This window comes from Anoplopoma fimbria, chromosome 13 (assembly GCF_027596085.1).
Source record: "Anoplopoma fimbria isolate UVic2021 breed Golden Eagle Sablefish chromosome 13, Afim_UVic_2022, whole genome shotgun sequence".
Classification (NCBI taxonomy): Eukaryota; Metazoa; Chordata; class Actinopteri; order Perciformes; family Anoplopomatidae; genus Anoplopoma; species Anoplopoma fimbria.
The window spans coordinates 8,506,608-8,529,291 of record NC_072461.1 but is presented as its reverse complement, the minus strand read 5'-3'; the positions used below and the strand labels follow the sequence as shown (position 1 = coordinate 8,529,291).

At 44.7% G+C, this 22,684-nt stretch overlaps 1 protein-coding gene across 1 annotated transcript in view; it reads left to right on the top strand.

Moving 5' to 3' along the window:
* fbxl17 (F-box and leucine-rich repeat protein 17) overlaps nucleotides 1–22,684 on the top strand; it is a 210,483-nt gene that overhangs the window by 125,369 nt on the left and 62,430 nt on the right. Inside the window, exon 9 of the mRNA XM_054610745.1 lies at nucleotides 18,717–18,793. Within this exon, the coding sequence (XP_054466720.1) occupies nucleotides 18,717–18,793 (77 nt within the window). The remainder of the gene's footprint in view (nucleotides 1–18,716; nucleotides 18,794–22,684) is intronic.

Below are 22,684 nucleotides of genomic sequence, written 5' to 3'. Positions count from 1 at the left end.
TGAATCCAAGTGGACGTCTTTGCCAAATTTAAAGATATTTGCCCCTCTTTTCATGCCTTCTATCTGCAAACCACTATCTGAAATGCAGAAAATGGAGGCCAATTTCTTTGAAAATACACAAAAGTCAGGTAATAACATTAGTATGTGTGATATCCGCGAGGTGTATTCTATTAGTCAAAATGAAACACAGAATAAAAAAGAATGAGTAAAGATTATCGAACAGAGAAACATCTCAGAATGGGCTAGGGACGTGGAAAGAAGGGGAGAGTGAGTGAGGCAGAGATTAGAAAGAGAAACAGGTTCCTACTGTACTTTTTATGTGTTGGAAGATGAGCCTCCCCCCTATAATGGGACAGGGGAAGGGGCTGGGGGGTGGGAGATTAGGGGGATAATCCACCATGCCTTTTCTTTTCCTCCCATCCTCGGCCCTTTTTAACTCCCAGCTAATTTTCTGCCTCTCTCTGTTCTGTCGCCACGAGACGCAGACAAGACAGCGCTAAAGAGAGAATCAGCACAATAATTAGTGTGTGCGCGTTCATGTGCGTGCGTGCATGCGTGCTTGCGAGAGACAAACTCCAATGGGAGAATCTTGAGAGGCTGAGAATAATTAGCTCCAGTCCGATGCCAGGTCAGCCCTTTTTCTGGCATCAGACTGGATAGCACTGCTTTGTGTGTATACGTTTTCGTCGGTGGAATATCGCGGTATGTTTCCTAAGCGTGTGCGCTGTCCTTGGCGAGGTCTAAGCTGTGTACGTTGAGGTGAGTGCTGGCGGACAACATGGCGGTAATAGAGTTCATTCTTTCCCCACTGCCCTTGACCAGTCTCTTAACACAAAGAGCAGGCAGATAAGAGAGGATTTACACACAATACTGGAGCCATTAGCGTCAGTTTTTTTTTCCTTCTCCTCTCCCTCTTGCCGGGGTTTTGTTGTGTGTTATCAGATCCACTGGGATGTGTGGATGGCAGATTGAATGTCTGCAGCCATGGAAAAGGCCAAGGATGTCTAACCTCCTATTCACACGCTGCTAGCCTCATCAACAGAGGGCCCTTTGTCCCACAGCAGTCAAGGAGATGGACAGTACAAGATAATTGCGTTCGGACAATAACCGTCTCCTCTGTTTGTTTGAAAGCGTACAGTCTCTTTGGGGATGAAATGGTAGATGAGCGCGTCTGTGTCAGAGGGAGGGAGGAGTGGTTTGTGTTTGTCTGCCTTTTGTGTTGCTCAGAATTTCTCCATCTGTATGCGAGTATGAGTGAATGGACTCGATAAAAGATTTTTGGAGCTGCACCCAATAGTGAGCTGTCATCGACTGTATCCGAGGTTGAATGCTGACTGGCGAGCGCTAGACGGTGAAGTCATAACTTGACTGATAAGATTCTTCTCAGGAGCTGCCATTAAAATCCAGAGAAACCAGCAGGGAAGCCAAATGGGTGTGAACGACAGGGAGATGAATGGCTGCATCTGAACTCTAGGCTCCCATCGACGCTCACTCATTTTCTTCCCATGATGTCATTCCTCTATGGTCCAGGTGCGCCCTGTGGAAAAATGAGATAACATCAAAGTTATATGTTTGTGCATGTGTTCATAAATGTTGTGGATTTGCTGTGTAGAAGGGTGTTTTTTGTTCTGTTCAAACAAATGTTGAAGTCTTCAGAACTGTGAGGTCACCTAAATGTTTATTAAGGGAAGTTTTGCCGCCTTGAGTTTGTTTTTTATTCCGTCACTGTCTTTGTTTGGAGCAAGAAAACCCACATTTGAGGAATGGGGTTACCTTGGTGAAGCTGAGGGTGACGTCAAGGCCACAAGAGTATAAGACTGACACACCTGTCAGTCTAGTAAACGCACCAGTAAATATATGCCTATTTAATACTGATATACGATATGACATTAATGGGTGATATAAACTTATCACAATATGATGCAGTTCAGTTTGACACCACCACTAATAAATTACCTCAATGCTAAAACTATAATTTAATAAAAACCTCGACAGTATGACCGTGTCAACAAAAAGTGAACATTACAGGCATCATAAGAGTAGACTCTATGGTAGAACAGTTATATTGGATTGCCTTTGAGTATACAGGTGTAACTAATAAAGTTTCCACTGAGGGGCGAATTCATAAACGGATTGCGCAGCTTTACAGCACCCATAACTGCGCTGGCAAATACATAGCGTCTCCGTTCTCCTTTGCTATCGGCAAATATTTAAATGAGGTTTTATGCACACATTTAGCGCCAATTGGCCCCGTTCCAAAAACAGTCCAATTCACAAAGATGAGCGCTAATGGCCAACAGTGACAATGAAATTCTTAGCATTTTCAAAGAGTTGTTGGAAACTGAAGCACATCTACGAGGGTTGTCATGCCCAGACTTCTCACATCATGGCATATTAAGGCCTCTTTACCTCATTGGTAGCTCACCGTCCCAGTGGTTCCGCCATCTGTGTTCATGTTGCAAAGGCAACACTGGCACACGTGCAAATTGGTCAAATTGCACTCGGCTGCAAACGTTTTTTGCCCGTGTTTGTGCTGTAATACCATTATCTCAGTATCTTTTGTTAGTCGGACCTTGAGATGGGGTCACATGGTGGTTGAAGGAAATGCGCAGTTGCATGTTGCTATTGGAGAACAAAATCCATTCTTTGTGAATTTGCCCTTGAGTGTACCGTACACAGTAATAATAACCATCACTCAAGGACAAAGAATAATACACACAAGAGACGGGATTGACGCTTCAAATTTGACTTTTTATTTTTCCTATTCAGTTTCAGTTCATTAATTAATTAATACATTAATTTGTAACAAAGAGAATGCCTTTTAAATTACGGCACTTCTGCTTGCAACCTTTGTGAATGTAAAATATGAATCATTCCAGGGTGAAAAAATTACAGCAAGAATTACAGCATTTTTTTCGAGTCCCATGTCTTAACATTTTTTATGTGAAATTGAATGTGAAAATCCCTCCCTTTGACCCACCACACTACTCTAAGTTGTATTCGGCAAGGCATTCTGTGTTCGATCCACATCACAGCCCCGCTGAACTGTTACTTATTTTACTTCTTAAGGCATAGTAAAGGAGGGGAGGGGGGGATTGTTTGGCTTTGTAATGAATAGAGTGGTCCGGGGAACAACGTCCGCCACTGTTGTCAATTATCAATACTCTCTATGAGCCGAGAAGAATCACAGCCGGCGCCTGGATCACTTTCTCACTCACTCCGCCTTTCCTTCCTCAATCTTTCTCCCATTCATTCTCCCCCGAAGCTTCAGAATCACATTGTGACTCCGTCTCTTGGCACCCCCCCTGCCTTTTCCTTTCAGACGCTCACCTACTCCATTTAAATCTAGTTTATTCCTGGCTGCAGCTTTTTTTTTTTTTTTTTTTATAGTTACATTGTCAGTATATAAATATATTTCCCTTCATTCTAGTAATCCTCTCCTCTCTCCCCCCCTCCTCATCCTGCCGTCATATCTTTTTTTTTTTTTCGCAGAGGGTGTAGTGGGGTTGACAGGCAGTGAGCTCACAGTTGTAACCTTCGTTGCCACCGTGCCAGGCGAGGCGCCACTTGAGGGTTTGGCTGCAGATTGAATAACTCCCAGAGATGTCATATTCAGACAGCTTCCATGAATTACATTTCCTGGTCTTCCTTGCCTTGTTGCCTGCATGCCTCCACCAATCAAATCGCCTGGAGTTGCCATGTGAATGCCCACTCCACTCTCCCCATACTCCCCCCTCCATCCCCTCCCACATACCATCTCTGGGGTGTGTCCCTCACAGAAATGGTTCCTTCGCCTCTCGACGGCCGATCCAACCGCGCTGAGGCAGACCAGCAGATGGGCGATCTGATTGGCTGTCAGCTTCTGTTTATTTCCTGGTTGTCGGGATGTCAGATGAGATAAAACATTGTTCTGCTGCATGTGTCATGTCCTCTCCGTGGGATTCGTGAGAAATGTGAAAAGTTTAGGTTACAGGACACGCGGTAGAACAGATTGGCCCACGGCTGGCAGAAATGTCAATGCATCAGTTTTTTTAATGCATTTCCTTTTTGACCTCCTGTCCTTTTTACGCACTTCATAGCCATTATGTCTTAATTCTGCCAGGATTCACAACAGTGCCATGAGAGCCCATTACCTCAGATTAGTGGAAATCAATTATACAATTTAGCAGCAAAATATGGTTATTGCTGCTTTCAATGCAGACATTAGGTCACTCAAAGTGTGCTGTAAAAGAAAATTTGGCATGGATAGTACGATCTTAACATTTCAGTAAAAACAATATCTTGAAAAGCGTGTGCGAAATATTTACCCACAGGAGCTCAGCTGAAAAATTGAATAATCATAGCATGTGTTTGGCCGGTGATCCTCATTGTGGTTTTTCTTGTTACCGTGTGCGACCTGATCTGGCCAGAAGGTGGGTTGTGTGAGCCTGGAGAACGGGAGAGAAGCCCAACTGAGGTTTTATTGTGAGGGAGTGGAAGAGAGAGCCTCGGCTCATGTAGCTGTCCCTGCATAAATTGATTAATGAGGAACAGCTTCATGTGGAAAGCAGAACGGATCACACACACCACAGGTACACACTGGCATGCAGGACATGTGCACGCAATCACACACACAGGAACACTCGTGTGCACACGCGCACAAGCTTCCAAGTGCACCCTCTGGAAGTGAGTAGAGTTTGGCTTTCTGTGCTAACAAACAGGTGGTGGATTGGACATTTATACCCCCACATGCACAGACACACACTCATGTACGTCAACACACACACACACACACACACACACACACACACACACACACACACACACACACACACACACACACACACACACACACACACACACACACACACACACACACACACACACACACACACACCTCAGGTGGTGGATTGAGCTCCCATGCTGTGTGAATTTGTATCAAAGCCGAGACATAAAACTGAACTGGCAGACTGGGAGCCTCACCGCTCCAACCCTCCAGTCTGCTGCTTTGGGTCGACTTTTTTTGTAGATGGTCGTTTAAGCATGTGAGAAAATAATGTATGCAAGGAAGCGATTTTTTCGCGTGCGCATTAATGCGTGTCTTTGTGCTTCCAAACTTCTTTTATTCAGATTTTTTTTTGCTTCTGCTTTTCAGATCAGCCCCTCCAGCTCTTGGTACAGTCCGTCCTTGAATGTAAGCCGGATCCCGCAGGGTGCTGAAAAGTTGCTGGATTACAGAAAGTATTATTGCGGGTTGAAATATGTTAGTCTTTATGTGGGCGCATTATCGCCCTGCACAATTAGGATTGTCTGAATTCACTCTGGATGACCTCATCTTGCATGACGGAGGCGATAAACCAAGCACTGGTCGGGCTCTTTACTGCGGTAACGAGCTGAAAAAAGGAGACATGTGCACCACAGCTCACTCATGCACATGAATGCTCACGATGACACAAGGCAGATACATACACATCTACACGTGTATGTCATGTACGCACACTCACAGCATGCTGGTCATTACAGAGGCATGCAAACATGTTCACATGTCAGTGCGATGCTTATTATGGTTGTTTACGGCGGTGGAAATGAACATTCTCTATGGTTTTGTCTCTTACATGAGGGAATGACACGGACTATAAATCTACTTGATCTGCGTACAGTGTCACGGCGTGTTACACGCCCTTTAACTGCGGCCTCGTCTCGCAGCGATAGTGACACCACATCATTGTAATCTACACACACATGCAAAATTTGCACGCAGTTGGTGTACAAATCCCAGCCGCGGAGCTCCCTGTGTTGCCTGTCTCCGGCCCTTGCTGAGTGTGTAATGAGCGGAGCTCGAGTAAGATTAAGGCAGATATTGTGTGGCGTTGGAGGATTGGTTTCACTTTGAGCCTCAGTGTTGTGGCAGTGGGGCACTCCAGCCAGCTGAATGACCAGCAGGATCCCCACTGTTAGTCTCCTGTCATTTGTCAGAGCGTCTTTGCTCGACACCGCTAATGTGTTACGAGGCAAACACACACCGCCCATCGGGGGTGTATTTTTTTTTCTTTGGAAAACGAGAACATTGTTGTAAACCGAGAGGAAGCGCGCTGGGATGATGATCATGAAAGGATGAGAGGCGCCGGTAAAGAGAAAAGGATAGTAGGGATAGAAAGGAGGGGTTGAATGGGAGGAGAAAGTGAAGTGGGTAAGTCTTGTGGATATGTGATGTGGGTTTGGTGGCTCCCCGCGAAGCACATGGAGAGGGCATAGAGGGAAAGTGATTGTGAGAAGAAGGTGGTGTTGTGGAGGGAATGACAGACAGGAAGAACAGAGAGAGAAGAGGATAAACGGAACCAGAAAGGCTGAGAGATGGGGTGTTCGGATAAAGGGGATGAGAGAAAAACATGGAGAGAGAGAAAGAGAAGGTCCAAGGACTGTTTGTCATCTGGAATCTATAGAGAATGGATGGGCAGCATGAAGAGGCTATAATCACATCCATCAACAACACTCTCCATTAAAGCCCGTTCTTCCTCCACCCCTGTCTTCCTCCCTCTGTCTCTCCAAACCACCAAGCCGTGGTCAATTCGCCAGCACACTAAATAGAAGTTCTTTGTAAGGAGGATGACTCTAATATCAATAGTTTTGGAAAAGAAGAGGAACAAAGGCTGTGCAGATTGTTCCCTGAACTACATCCTCTTCCTTGTGTTTTCAGGTGAATGTACAGCTCATCAGTGTTCACTCTTTTACGAAGGAAAAAGATAGACACAGACCAAACAAGAGCGAAAGAGAAAGTGATTAACCTCTGCACTAGTGTTTGGTATGATTTAAAGTGAGAGTGGGGATTTATATACTTATTTAAGCTGTGGAACGTTGTTATACAGTAACATAAAAGTTAAAAAAAATTCTGCGATTAGTTTAGATTATTATTATGCCACCACACATTCAAAGATTTGCAATGAAAGTAAAACAGCTTCTTTGACATTAACAGTTTCGAAAATATCGCAGAATATCTCTTATTCAGGCTTAAGAGAAAAAATTGGAGAAAGGGACAAAAGTGCTGCAGATTTTACGCACCAGAATCTAAGTGAGTAGGGGGACAACATGAACATGAATATAAAAAGGTTTAGTTTTTTTTTTAAAGATCAGAATTAACTGCTAAAATTCCAGATCTCTGGGGCAAGTGAGAGGATAAAAGAGATGATAATGAGGCCTACTTATACAGTACTGTATATACAACCACCTAAACTCCCCTGGACCCCCTCCTCCGTCTGTACCTCACCCATTCTCCCCCATCCTCCTCTTGCCTAAGCTCTGTCTGCTTAGCCAGTGATAAGCCACCGGAGCGTCGCCTGGTTGAGACTGCTTCAACAAATTCACTTTGCTGTCAGGCTAATCGGATTTTGTTTCTTCAGTCCGCGCTGTAGATGGCATCTTTTGGACATGAGGAGAAAGAGATGAGGTTTGGTGATGAAGAGGCATTATGAGGGACAACGTCAACTTCAAGGGGGGGGATAAACCCGACTCCTCTCTTGCTCCCTCCTCCCTTACCCCTCGTTGTGTCGTCTCATCTCCCGTCCCTCCTCCTCCTCATCCTTCTCCTATAGCATGAAAATCTCCTCACTCTTTCTTGGCATGGGATCAAACAGAGTGTTTCCGTCGGGGAATTCATTTAGGATTCTGGCCTTTTTATTTTTTTCGAGGGGTGTTTGGGCCAATGAGCAGGCGAGCCAAGCAACATCTGTTTTCACGAATGCCTAATGGCTGTGTGTCACCAGAGTCAAACACATGCACTGAGAGACACTCCCACTGTTATTACCATCATGGCTATTTAGCCACCAGTTTCTCATTAGGATCTTTTCTTTTCCTCGTCCCAATGGAGGGAACAATTGGATTAGCGGCTACTTTTACACAGCATATGCTAGAGCCCTCTGCCTACATACTTCAGGTTATTTATTCTTCATGTGGGTTTTTTTTATTTGGTAAGGTGCCATACTTTAGTAATATGACAACACTGCCAAGGGAATAGGGAAGCATTATATTATCACTGAATCCAACAGTGATAATATCCAGTGAGAGAAGGTGTTAGGTGTGGAAACAAGGCGAGGGCTGCTTTTATTAAAGTTCCAGAAATGTGTTGCCCAGTGTTTTGTGTAATGACAGTTTTGACTGTTTTAGGGGCGTTCAAGTGCTGCCCTTGCCCATGTTGCTATGGAGACAATGGCAGATATGGGCCAGTGTGGGCAACATCAATACAAACATCAAGGGTCAAGTGTCGGGGTTGAAAGATGCGGAGCAGCTCAAAGTTCAAACCAAGCTGTTAAGATTTTAGGTTTTAATCACATGTGGAAGGAAATTCTTTTTAAACACGCTCTGTTTTCCTGGTACAACATTTCCAATCTAGCAGTTGTATGCGTATGCATCTGTGTGTTTGTGTATGTGTGTCAGTGTGTGTTCGTATGCTGATGATGGTTTTACGCTGAACATGCTGAACTAGTTTCATGGACGACCTAACGTCTCATAAAGTGATGAGACAGAGTGTGACGATGCGTTCCGGCATAGCTGTGGTTGTGGTGCGGTTGTGGCGCTCCATCCCTTTAAAGCTCTGTCTCTCTCTCTCCTTTCACACTCCTCCTTTCTTCTATGTTTTTTTTTTTGTTTTGTTCTCTCTTCTGGTCTCTTTAGCTTTCTCTTTGCTCTCTGTGTTCAATCTGCTCATGTGTATTGTTTTTTTAAGCACACTTTTAGTCGTGGGCGGTTGTTGCGGTTTCATATAGAAAAATACAAAGTGTTGTAACTTGAGGAAAAGACTCTGCGCAGACAGAAGCTACAATGTGCACAAAGGAAAACAAAAGGGATGATGGAAGCCGCACTGGAAAGCACATATCTTCCCCTCAATCGATCAGCAACCCTGTCCGCCTCGGTATCTACTGTTCCTGCTCTCCCTGAGTCTTTAGAACAGTGTGAGTCCATTGATTGGGCTTCCTCTTCCCAGTGCACCAATGATCCAAATGAAGCCCAGTCCACCCGGCCGAGCCGCAGTAAGGAGCAGTGAGCAGCTGCGCCGAGAAGGCAACAGCTCATTGGTTCTCAACAGGAGCCCGACTTATGAGGCAAATTCGGCGTAATTAAAGCCGGTCTGCGTGATTGAAGCATTCCTCCTTCTATCATCGCGGCGAGGAAATTACACACCGCAATATGACTTGTTGGGCCATTGTGCAGAGTTTGTTGTGGTATAATTCAGTGGCCTCCCACCCTCTCATCCTGTCCTCCCCCGTTTTATCTTCATCCCCCTTCTCCCTTCCTCTTCATATCCATTAGCCTAATGAACACCCTGCAATTTCCTGCCACCGGGACAAACACGACGCGCTGTATTGTTCTCCTCTCCTCCCACATCCAAGCCGCGTGATTGTGTTGTGTGTGTGTGTGTGTGTGTGTGTGTGTGTGTGTGTGTGTGTGTGTGTGTGTGTGCGTGTGTGTGTGTGTGTGTGCGTGCGCGCTTGACACACAGAGAGAGAGAGACAGCGGGTGGGAGAGAACGCGTTGGTAAAGCTCTCATTAAAATAGATGGCGGTAATCAAAGTGCAGAGCAATTAGCCGCGGCTGAGTGGGCGGAGGGTGTACACTGTGTGTTACCGTGTGCCACTGTGTCAGGCCTTTTGGTAAACATGGCGGTGGTTCGACCCTCCATCCGCACGCGGACACGGAGCGGAAGAGTTACGATACGCAGACCCGAGGGGCAGGCTCGCCTCAATTCATCACAGTCAGTCTGACTGCCTGTTTTCCTGAGTGTCTGAAACTGAGATTGTGTTATTAGCTGCTAGTCATTGGTTATATTGTATGCTCTGCAGAAATCACGTTCATAATGAAATGCTAGAGTGTAATTTCAAGGATCTCAGAGAAATGTGGGCCTGTTTTAAAAAGGGTAAACGTGGGAAGCCGTCCATCAGATCTTGCGATGGACTGCGCCAGAAGGGCTGGCCTTTTTTTCTTGCGACCCCACTCCGGAGTGGAGGTCTCTGGACAGATTAAGAGTGGGCCTTACTACAGGAGTGTAGGTTGTCGCTCTATAGTTTCACATTTTGTCTCCTCAGTGCCGCGAGTTCCCGCAGCAACAGTCCGTCTCCAAACGCTGCGGTCACTTGCGGCTTCCTCCCAGTCGATGGGCTTGATGCCTAACAGCTCCATGACACATTTGCAGACATTTTTGAAGCGCAGGCACGGGGGGCGACCATCGGGTCTGGAGCCTGACGACGGATCACTGTACAGGTTGACCCTACAAACCAAAGTTGTGCACTGTAAACTGCCTAATTTAAGCTGCGGATGCCGCAATCAAACACACATACACAATTTGCGAAGAACTTTTTGCCAGTTCCCCTCTGCTCTACCCCGACTGCATATTTCAGAAAAAATAGAGACACCAAGAAAGCAGATGCGTCCACTGCTTTTATTTCCCACAGTGACATCTATCATGGGCAACCGTCTCTAACCTAACAGTTTGTCTCACATGGGCAGAGCTCCAATAACTTTCTCTTCAGCACACACACACACACACACACACACACACACACACACACACACACACACACACACACACACACACACACACACACACACAGACAGGCAAAAAACACCACTGTGTCAGCTCAGACCTGTGAGTCTTATCGCCATCTGCCACGGGGCAGTGCTCATCTTCTCTGGAGTTATTTATTGTGTTATGGCTGCAGCGGGCCGACCATGGAGGCAGATAGGGGCACGGCATTGCTCTGCCGAGCCTCGGTTGTTCATTTACAGGTCAGTACCTCACTAGCATGTCCTCTGGGAAGCTGCTAAGGTGCACCAGAGGAAGGGGCCGCAGATGCAGAGGGAAAGAGCTGCCGGAGATCCACGTGTGAGCGATGTCGGGGCCAGTTTGTTTTTTCCTCCGGCAACCGAGGGGCTGCTTTAAAATGCTGTTTGTGCATGTGCATCACGGAGGCCCGTCAGCGTTGGCAAGGCAACAGGCTGTCCATTTGGATGGGCTTAAAGTGAATAAGTGCCACTTAACCTCACAAAGTGCTTAGTTGGCTTCTCCCCCCCCTCACCCCTCTCCTGCTTTTTGATGGACAACTCATCAGGTTTGTGAGGGACACTTTTTGAGAGATGGTGTTGGAAATTGTTGTAATGGTGAATAGATATCACAATATTTCCAAAAGTCTTATGCGCTTTTGAGCTCCACACTGTTTAACTTAATGTAAAGCTCCAGAACTGATTAATTGCCATTTGCTTTGAGTAGAACTCCTCTATCTTCACATTGAAACTTTTGCCATTCGTGAGTGTCATGAGTACTAGAAGTGGTTCACTCTGCAGTGACTGTAAACTTACAACTGTGTAAGTAAAGAACCCAACTTCCACGGAAGGTGAGAGGAGACAGCGGCGCATATGAGGTCCATGGTGTATCTGCTTCCTGCTGGCTGCGTTGCCCTGAAAAGGCCACGCTCATTTGATGCTCGTGTCTCCTCTTTCCAAGGCAAAAAGAAAAAAAAACAGAGGTTGGACAGGAAAGTCGAGGATGATGGGCATTTACGGCTCCAGTTATGACCCCATCGGCACTTTTTTTTTTTTTTTTTTTGGAGCAGGCCGATGACAAGCTGCTGGAATGCCCCGCCGTTTGAAAACATGATTAACGGTGGTGGAACACAATAGGAATGTGATTCTCATTTGAGCGGTGGGTACGGCAGGCTAGCCTGGGAAATCATCCAGGCCCTAATTGCTGGAGCAGACCCTGATTCAGACGACTGGAACTTACACACACACACACACACCACACACACACACACACACACACACACACACACACACACACACACACACACACACCTATATACACACACACACATACACCAAACACTTAAACACACTCAGGCAGATAGGGATAAAAAAGTGTACTTGGCTTCTGCATTTCTAATTTTGTAGTTTGTAGTCTTTGTCACTGTAACATTTTAGAAGGTAAAATAGTACGTTGGAGCTTTTGCTAATTTGTGAATGTTCTAGGAGGTCAAATTTTTTGGTCTTTTATTTCATATTTTGCAGTCAAACCCATCTTGGAATAAATGTCATACAAAGGCAATGGAAGATGTGGATGTAAAGAAACAAGTTTTTGTTTTATATTTACACAACAACCAAAGGAAGTAATGACGGAATGCAAAATTACTGTGATATATGTGTCTCAGGCCTTTTTCACTTCTGCTGAAGTTACTCTTCTTTCTGTAGTTTAAAAAGAATTTCAGCAGCAAGCAACTTTTTCAAAATAAGAAAGTAAAATACGATACTAAATGATCATTTCGCTGATGTTTTCTTTGGAACACAACTTTAATTGTACCACGAATCAGCAACAGAACAATAGCCCACTCACGTCATCAGGGGGTCAGCAATTTCAAAAGCAATCAACGTGTTCCCTCTCATTCAATAAAACCCGTATCGCTCCATTTTAAGATTGTTCCTGAAGTATTTGCTTACTGAAGGGCTCTTTTGAGGTATTGGATATTTTTACATCCATTTATATTAGCCCAATGAAAAATAAAAGTCTTAACGTTTTTTGGGGGAGTTTTTTGTGCGGAGGATTCCAGAAACTCAGTGTTGCGCATCGTCTGAGGAAGCCGAGTCATGCTTCCTTACACTTGTGTATGGATTTATAGGCGATATAAAGAAAATTTACAGCAAGAATCATTTTGCAAGAGCGTTCTCTTCAGAAGTATAAACCCCCTGTCTTGCCTTGCTCTCCTCCTCTTTGCTGCTCCGCCCTTCCATTTCATTAAGTCCAAAGATGGCCATGGAAGTCTGAAGACTCGTCTGTCACCGCTGCTGCCTCCTCCTTCCTCTTTCCTCCTTCCTCCACCTCCTCCTCCTCCTTTTATGTTTTCAACCTCTCCCTAGACCTTCAACCGCTTTTCTCTATATATTTCATGCTTACTTTCTTCCCCCTCCTTCTCTTCTCTCTAAAATCATCCATTTCTATTTCCCCGCTCCTTTTGTGTGGCTAGACAGCCGTGTAATTGTGGGCCGTGCGAGGAGCGGGATGAGACGGGGGGCCTCGTGTTGGTCAGCGCCGACGCTGATGTGCCTACCTACAGCCGCTCTCCCAGCAGCGTCTTTTGTTCCCCGCTCCATTGTGATCCGCCAGCTAAAGAGAAGCGCTACACATGTTGTTTGGCTGGAGGACCGTCTGCAGTCTTTGTGATAAATATGGACCTCTTGTTTCTCTCAAGTATTTTTTGCTATTCTTCCTCCTAGCTGCCTGTCTGCTCGGATGCCTCTGGCTCTGCTGCATAAAAAGAAGATTAGCTTCACCTCGGAAAAGACGCAGGAGCGCGTTTTCTCTCACAAGCACAAACAACACACACCGCGTAACGTCCCTCGCTTCCTTTGTCCCTCTTTTTCTTGTCCAACATCTCCTGGTTGAGTCTCAGTCTAGAGTCTTTCCAGTTTGCTGTGTTTGGAAATAGTTCACTAAGGCGGTTGGAGGTCACCCATAAGAGCTGTTTAATTACATTACATTACATTACATTACAGTCATTTAGCAGACGCTTTTATCCAAAGCGACTTACAGGAAGTGTATTCAACATAGGTATTCAAGAGAACTACTAGTCACCAGAAGTCATAAGTGCATCTCCTTTCTTAAACAAGCATCTTAAAGCATAAACCAGAGCAAAAGTATAGTGCAGAGGCAAATTACTACGAAAACAATAATTGGAACAGACTAATACGAATACAATAAGTGCTACAAACTACTACGAATAGGATAAGTGCAGTAAACGAATACGAATACAATAAGTGCAGCGAACTGATACGAATACAATAAGTGCAACAACTAATACGAATGCAATAAGTGCAGAAACAAACTAATACAAATACAATAAGTGCTACGAGGAAGGCTCAGGTTTAATGATAATAATTAGCACACTACTGGCATGTGTTGGAAGTGGCCAGTGAAGGAAAAAATGCTGAAATATGAGTACACATGCGTGAATACAGAGTATATCTTCTATAGATGGATGTTAATGCTAACAGCAGATTTGATACTGAAATCACCAGCCATTACTCCGGAGTTTGGTTTAATTAGACTCTTTTTTATAACTGTACCAAGATGGCAGTCACACATGAAATAACAAAATACACTGAAATTGAAAACAGCTAAATAAATTAGCATACAATGAACAATATTCATCTCAAATTACCATTCAAATGTTTTCTAATTGAAAGTATTTCCATGGCAACAAGCTCTTAGAAGAGATTCCGTCTGATCGAGGTGGGATTAAGGGATGATCGCCAGGCTTTGTCAAGGTTTAACCTCTGGTTGTACAACAAAACACAGAAGCAGTATTCTGCTGGTTGGTCAGTGATATTCTGTAGGGTGAAGACTATGTATATCACTACCTGGGCCTTGAAAGTCCATTTTCCTAACCTTCAGGGTAGTAAAGATTTAAACCCACTGATAATGCTGGTCTAACATTTATTTTTCTCCACTTAAGAGCTTATCTGAGCTGTTAAAAAAACCTCTTAACAATGATGCTCATCAGTGCACACAAATAACATTTCTCATAAGATGACCTATGTTCATATTATGGCCACTAAGGGATGAGTAGTAATGCGGCTACAGAAGCTTCTAAAATAGATTTCAGGGAGCCAATACACTGTAAAGAGCAGATGTCGGGCAAATATGGTCCAAAAGCAAATTTAATTCTGGGAAATAAAAATGGACAAAAACATCCACAAGTCCTTGGCATTTCCAGCGTGATGAACACTACTAGGCTCGTCATACCTCCGGGCCTCATCTGCATGTGAAGGCCCTGGAAAATGCTGTCCATAATCACGAGATAAATCAGCACTGATGTGGTTACCGTGGTTTCAAAGCACCATAATTTAATTTTCTTCCTATGAACTCCAAGTGAAGAGCAATTATGTATCAGCAACGCTAATCACTATATTTTCTTTTTTCTCCTGATGCTTTTAAAAATATATACAGTAGCTGCGTCTGCTCCTCTCTGTTTCAGCAAGTGTGCAAGTGTTACCTACAATTACAGGTACTCTGCAAAATGTGACCTTGGTTATTAAAAAAAAAAAGCTTTTCCTCTCATTCAAGCTGATGATTTGATATATCACTTAGGATCAATTCTTTTTTTTAAACAAAAATTCAGCCTCTTATCCTTTAGAGTGGAACAAAGGCTAAACTCTTTGGCAGGCAGCATCATCTGGCAGGCAGGAAAACATAATTACACATAAAATATGTTTTAGGGTTAAGCAAAGCCCTCAAGGTCCAGTTGTGTGGCTCCAGTGATTCAATTTAGATAGAAAAATGTGTGCAGTTTATGTTTAAGGAAGTGAAATCCCCCTGAATCCCGGACGTGCCAAGAACCAAAAGTTGGATTTAGTTAGAATCAGACTGAAAGAAGGAGATGGAGAGAGGAGTGACAGTTTTATTGTTCACCTCGAGCTGTTTGTGCCGACAGCGAGGTGACTGTGAGCCAAAAACACGCGTTGACCCCGATGGTCCTTGCTTCCCCTCTTGCTCGCCATCCAACGTAAGGGCCTTAGTTGTCATGGTGACTGTTTTATTGTCATTTTATTGGAAAAAAACGTGGCCTTGAGCTTTATATATTTACTAGCCACATAACTATATGTAAAAAATATAACAAAATACTTTTTTTAATGCATCTGTGATATTGATAAGAGCATCCTCTGTCCTCTGCGGTAGTGAGACTTATTCCCTCGGCATCATCACCTCCTCCTCGTCTCCTTCGCTTTGCTCATTTGGCTGTCATTGTTCACAATCATCCTAATTAACCTTCCCCTTCATTTTTGTCATCTTGTACTGTCTGCCTCCTCTCCCTCTCCACTTACCCTCTCTACACTGCACTTCTTTTTTCACTGACACATCCTCCTGTCTTTGCTTTTCTTCCTCCACCGTGTTTCTACTCCTGCATCTCACATTGTGTCCCGATCTTCATCACCTCCATCCTCCACATTTTCTTTCGACACTTCATTAGTTCCTTCACATATCCTCTTTTCCTCATCCTCCGTCCGACATACCTTCATTATCGCTCCTCCCTTTCCATGTTCCTCCTTCCTCTCTCTTAAAAAAGCTTATTTCTTTGTCATAGTGTCATATATTTCCTCATTCTGCTCCTCATCCTACCTTTCTCTTCCCATTCCTCCCTCTCTCAGCATCACCAGCAGCTTCTCCAGCTCAACCGCCTCGCCACGCTGTCGACCCGCTCTCCACTCCGCATCCCCCACTCGACGCTATCTCCCGCAGCATGGCCTCCATCCCAACGTTCAGTATGCACACCGTGGTCGAACTGGCGCTTTTGTCACAGGCGCTGTACATTATTGAAAGCGAGCAGATCACTTATTCATGTCGGCCGGGGCCTCGTGGGGTTCGAGTGGAGGTGGGTGGGAGCTTGTTGCTTCTCGAAAGGCCTTTCATGTGGTGCGATCCGTGCCTTGGCCAGCGCATCCAACACCGCTGCTCCGGCCTCCTTCATCTCTCCCGCTTTCTCCCCCGTCCTCTTACATCGCCTCCCTCTGGCCTTATTAATGGCCTCTTACCCTTTCCTCTTTTTCTCCCTTGTTTCCTCAGCACTCTTCCTCTCTGTCTCTGTTCAACCCCTAGCTGCTGCACAGAGGCTTACCCTCTGTTTCCTGCTGTACTCTCTATCCATCTCTCCACATTCCCTCCATCATTCACTGATGTCTGATCTAATTGCTCATGCTCTGACCCCCGGGGAGCCCGACAGAGTGTAACAAGCTCCCAGATGATGCCCTTCGCCTCGGCCTTTCGTAGCTGAACACCCGAATTGCTACCGTCTCCTTATCTGTTTCCTCACCGACCCTTCCCAGCGCTTCCATTCATTAGTAGCTCTAATGCCATAGCCCCAAGACGCATAGCACGATATTGTGATCCCGTTGGCTCTGACTGAATCTAATCTAAGGCTGGCCACGGGACGACACATTGCAACAGGTTTTTTCTTTTCTGTTTTTAAGATTGGAGTTTTTTTCTCAGAGGGGCGGGGCAGAGTTAGAGGGAGGGAGAAAGAGAGGGAAAATAAACAAGGAGAGGTGGGAGGACAGTGAAAAGAACTGCTTGAAAACACGGAGAGGCTCACAGGGCCACGGCTACAGAAATGTAATAGAAAAGGTGCAATATGAAGATGCAGCCCAGTGAACTAAAGCAGATAGGCCAGTGCACATTTCAACAGCTTTGGCTCCACTCACAAATAAGGATTTTAGAAATATCTATGACACACATTTTAACTTTTCCCTCACTGGCATCTTTTCCTACTTGATCTGACGGTGTGATATGTCACACATCGCATGTGACATCCAGGAATTGTGTCATCCTCAATGGATCCCGGGGCGCAAAAACACGCACGCTTACATATTACACTTTGTTCAAAAAAAGGAAATTTTGCTGTACCGGATTCCCTGTTGATCTGAATCCTATTTTCACTCCTGTTTTTGCTAGACAGTGAGGACATGTCATAAAAAAAAAAGGGAAAACATGAAAGAAGAGAACTCAGATTCTCTCAACAAGTCCTCACGCATCACGCTTGGCCTACAGTGGGATAAGCCAGTGGATCACGAGTGAATACGAGCAATGCGTTTTTTAGAATAAACCTGGTTGTCAGTCATGTTATGTGAAAGCTCAGCACACAATATTGTTCCCTGTTTCACTTTGACATGAGGCTCAATGATGGAAGACAGCTCGACACTGCTCCCCCCACCACCACCACCTCTGCTTTCACATTAAAGCGAGAGCAGTATAGTATGTGTGTGTGTGTGTGTGTGTGTGCTGCTCTCTTTCTTGCCTCATATATATTCATGCAGGAACACCAGCATAAAGATCAAAACATTTTCTCCTGAAGGTTAATGGGTCAAATGCGTTGATCAAAATCTAGTTGTTGCACACACTCCTCTCATTAGAGGCATTTAAAGAGAATCATTTGATACAGATACTCTGATCTTCCTCTTTGCCCTCCCTGGTGTATACCCCACCACCACCACCACCACCACCACACACACACACACACACACACACACACACACACACACACACACACACACACACACACACACACACACACACACACACACACACACACACACACACACACACACACACACACTCACTCACTCTGTAGGTCCTTTGGGCTCAGGCACTGGGCTGAATGCAGATACTCCTCTTTGAAGTGAGCAAGCTCTCTCTATATGTGTGTGTGTGTGTGTGTGTGTGTATGTGCGTGCGCATGAAATTGCATGCACAAAAACACACACATATACTTGCGTTAGTGCACACTTCTCTCATCACATCACAAGTTTAATTATTGATGTGTGTTAAAAGAAGCTGAATATGTGAACAGTTGTGACCCCTGCAGCTGTACTGTTTAACCTTTTTATTGTGTGTGTGTGTGTGTGTGTGTGTGTGTGTGTGTGTGTGTGTGTGTGTGTGTGTGTGTGTGTGTGTGTGTGTGTGTGAGAGTGAGTGAGTGCGTGCGCGTGTGTGTGTGTGCGTGCGTGTGTGTAACAGAGTGAGAGTTTAAGAGCTGGAATACTGTACTGCATGTGTTCATGCATTTCAGAGTTTTTAAGGCCGGTTGAAATTGCCTTCCATCTAAAATGAAGCGCAATATACATTCATAGGTGTCCTCGGGTGGAGCTTTAAACATTTCTTCTCTCTCTCTCTCTCTCTCTCTCTCTCTCTCTGTGTTTTCCTGTAGGTGCGTGGAAATCATCGCCAAGGAGGGCCGCAGTCTGAAGGAGCTCTACCTTGTGTCTTGTAAAATCACAGACCACGGTAGGATACTTTCAATCACTGTCCCTTTGTTGCAGTCAAGCCTCCAACATTATCACCGTAACCGTTATTACCCGCGGTCGCTACCGTGATTCAGGACTCATTTGGTTTTTACGACTCGGCCCCCTCGCGAGACCCGCAAACAGTAAAAATGTTATTGAAAAGTTTCGCACGGAATAAAGTAATGTTCTCTGGATCTCTTTAGTGCAGTGAGTAGATGTTTTACGTCGTAGTCTAATTCAAAGTGGGAATGTTCTGATCCGAACCCAGACAGCAGCAGCAGCAGCACAGACACAAGTGTGAATCCATAAACATATGAGTTCAGGAGAGGAGCCTTGTTTCAGAGCACAGTATGTGACGTATGCGCCGACTGCTCCTGGCAGGATTTCTATGAGTTTGCTTGCGTTTGTGGATTAGATGTATTTGTGTAGTCTGACAGGAGACATCCATGCTGGTTTTCCTTCCCCGCGAACAGACAGTCAGCCTTTACATCCCTGTTGCATCGTCTCGCCCTTCTTTATTTTGTTTACACTGCCTTCCCTCCTCTGCTTGATTCCACTCTGCCATATGTTTTTTTGCAGACTATTTGATTATTTTATCAGCTACAGTACCGTGCACAGTTGGAGTACTTCAGCGCTGAGGCATCAGGAGTGGCAATGCTGACTAACAGTAGCTTGCATGAATTATTCGACTCCCCGTGTGGCGGCGTTTGTCTGTTTAGTGATTGCAAAGCGGTTTCCTGTGTTTGTTGGTGTATGTGTGTACCCTGGGAGGTCCTCAGATGAAAGCTACTCACTGTGTAGCTCTATTTTTTTTTGAAGAGGTACGCAATATAATACAACCTGAAGATCACTTTTTGTCACTTATTTTATTGCCGATTTATTACCAATTTGAAAGAGGAGATCCAACTGAGAATTACTTGAGTTGAATTGTGAAGGTACATTTAATGTAAAATTTTGATTCAAAGAAGTTCCATATTCTTTAATTAGCAAAAGGTTTATGCCTGTTTAGTTCTGCTTTTATATAATGTTAATCTGTCTAAATGAATCGCCCATTCACATTCACACAAAGGGACTGTGAGGTAACAAACTAACGGCTCCTCTGCTCGTTGGTCCCGTGGCGTTTTCTTAAGTCGGCTATTAAGGCGAGTTTACTTTTCTTTTGACCGATAGAAGCTTTTCGTGTTGGATAATATTGCTTCAATTGTTTGTTTTTTAACTTGCTGTCGCCTGAATGATAAGCCTATTGAAAAGTGCACAGAGAGACTGCTGAGATAAGAGACAAGCAAGCTTTCTGCTTGTTAGTCCCTCTGTGTTTTCTTGAGAGCTCAGGGAGCTTAGCTGGCTCTGGGAGCTGTTTTTGTGTGGGCCTGTAAAGCCCATTGAGACGTTGTGTGTGATGCACAGATGAACTTGACTCGTTTGATGCTGTGTTTGACTCTTTCCATACTGGGGCCGACGTATGATGTGGCCTTGGACACGTGTGAATTCATATTCATAGAGACTTGCCGCCGGCTCAGTTGTTCAGCTCGTCCAATTCCAACATGCTCCGTTTCTCTCTCGCTGCCCTTTTCTGGATTTTTCCAGTTGGTTTTATTTTTTGAATGGCCCCAAACTGGGCGCCAACAGGGAGTCAAGAGGAAGTCTTCAATGTGGATGCTCTCAACAAGCTCTACTGGAGGTAGCCTGAATATTCACCACCAAAGAGGTGAATGGCGCGACATCTTGGAACACTATAGTTTTGTGTGTGTAGTTTTTCTAAAGCCACCCATACCGATTAGTTGGACAGCCACATAACAGTTTTTTTCTGAATGGAGTATTAGACAGTTAGCAATTTACTGCTCCAAATATTAGTTTAAAGATGGGGTTGGTTATATTGCTCGTCACCGGAGTCTTCCACAACCTGCTAATCTAAGTATTTACAATAACCATGTTTGTTGACGATAGTTTGTTACGATAGTTTTGTGGGAGTGGCTTTGGAGGGAGGCCTGAAGGGACGGGCTCGAAGTGTTGCCGACTTTCTTTCTAGACTCAGCAACTTTTCAAACTAGCACTGCTAGCTACTTTAATACGAAAAGAGTTTGCAACACTGGGCTGGGTTTTTTTGTTGGATAATGTATATACTATTGCTATTTACCAAAGATTACCAACCCTAGCTCTAAAAGCTCATTGGTTTAATGTCAGGCACTAATTGTCAGAGGTTTCTCCCACAACTTTGTTATAATCTCACGTGCATTACCACAGAGCGCAGACTCAAATGATTAACCTCAAACACAAGTGAAGCTTGCTGCCGACTCCTGTGAGTTACAGTGACGATAATCACCTTGACCTCTCTGAACCTGAGCCTCGACTGCGTGTGAGTGCGTGTGAAATGTTACGTGGGCGTGCGTCTGCTGGTGTTTGATAAATGACTCCAACATCACAATAGTACATTAAACCACGAATGCACCCAGCAGACCCCCCTATATATCCCTCTCTCCCGCTGTGTGTCTCTCTAATCATCTTGACCAAGATGAATTGGTGATATCTGATCTTCTTCCTTCACTAATGACCCCTCCGGCCCCCTCTGGCCGATGATGGGATCTATGTGTGTGTGTGTGTGTGTGGGAGTACGTGTGTGTGTCGTTCCAGGATAAAGATGCCTGTTGTAGGAGCTCTGTACTCTAACAAAATGATTGGTGGATTTCCTGCCTCCATCTTTGATAAATTAAATAACAGAAATGAGATTTTACATCAGCCAAGCCGGCCCCCGTTTTTTCGTCCATCTCCTGCGCTAATTATTTTTATTAATGGCCTCTCTGAGTGCATTTGAGATGTCCACAAGCCTCTTACGTTTGAGTGTTCTGTTTTTTTTTTTTACTCCCCGCTTTCGCTTCCTGTGTGATTTTATAGGAGCTTTGAGGATAGACAGACAGAGAGACATAAAGACAGGTTTGGATGACAGAGAGAGAGGGCTGGGCAACATGTAATTTTACTCCCAGCGCTGATGGTTTTGGAGATTATTTGGTGAGGAAGAGGAAACAAATGGAAAAAAGCGAGGAAGGATCTTTTAGTGTGTAATGATCTTACTGAAAGCCCTATTAGTACCGTGAAAAAAACCAAAAAACTTCCTGGACTTCTTTCTCGTCCATTAAAGAACCTGAAACTGATAACGTGTAACATTTTGAGTCTTGTTTAACACCTGGATTTAGTGATTTACATGTTTCACGAGATTAATGCATTTCAGTTTTTCACACCTGTAACTAATGATTGATGACACACACACACACACACACACACACACACACACACACACACACACACACACACACACACACACACACACAACACAAACACAAACACAAGTTCTCATGCAGAAATGTGTGTCAACACTGTAATAGATGGAGAAAGTATTACTCAGTACCACTAACAGATTCAGTGTCGCCACACCGTACAAGGAAAAGGGGACAGCAGCTGCCTACCGAAATCCAAATACAACCTATCACTATCAGCTTTATGTTTTCGGATCTGTTACATACATTACAGTATGATTCACTTTCAATAACATCGTGGCATATGTGCTGCTTTCATTTGGTATAGGAATAATCAGAAGAATTAGTTCCATCCATCCATCCATCCATCTTCCATAACCGCTTATCCAGTTAAGGGTCGCGGGGGTGCTGGAGCCGATCTCAGCTGTCAATGGGCGAAGGCAGGGTACACCCTGGACAGGTCACCAGCCTATCACAGGGCAGACATATATAGACAGACAACCACTCACACCTACGGGCAATTTCAGAGTCATCAATTAACCTAACCTGCATGTCTTTGGACTGTGGGAGGAAGCCGGAGAACCCGGAGAGAACCCACGCTGACACGGGGAGAACATGCAAACTCCACACAGAAGGTTGTCTGG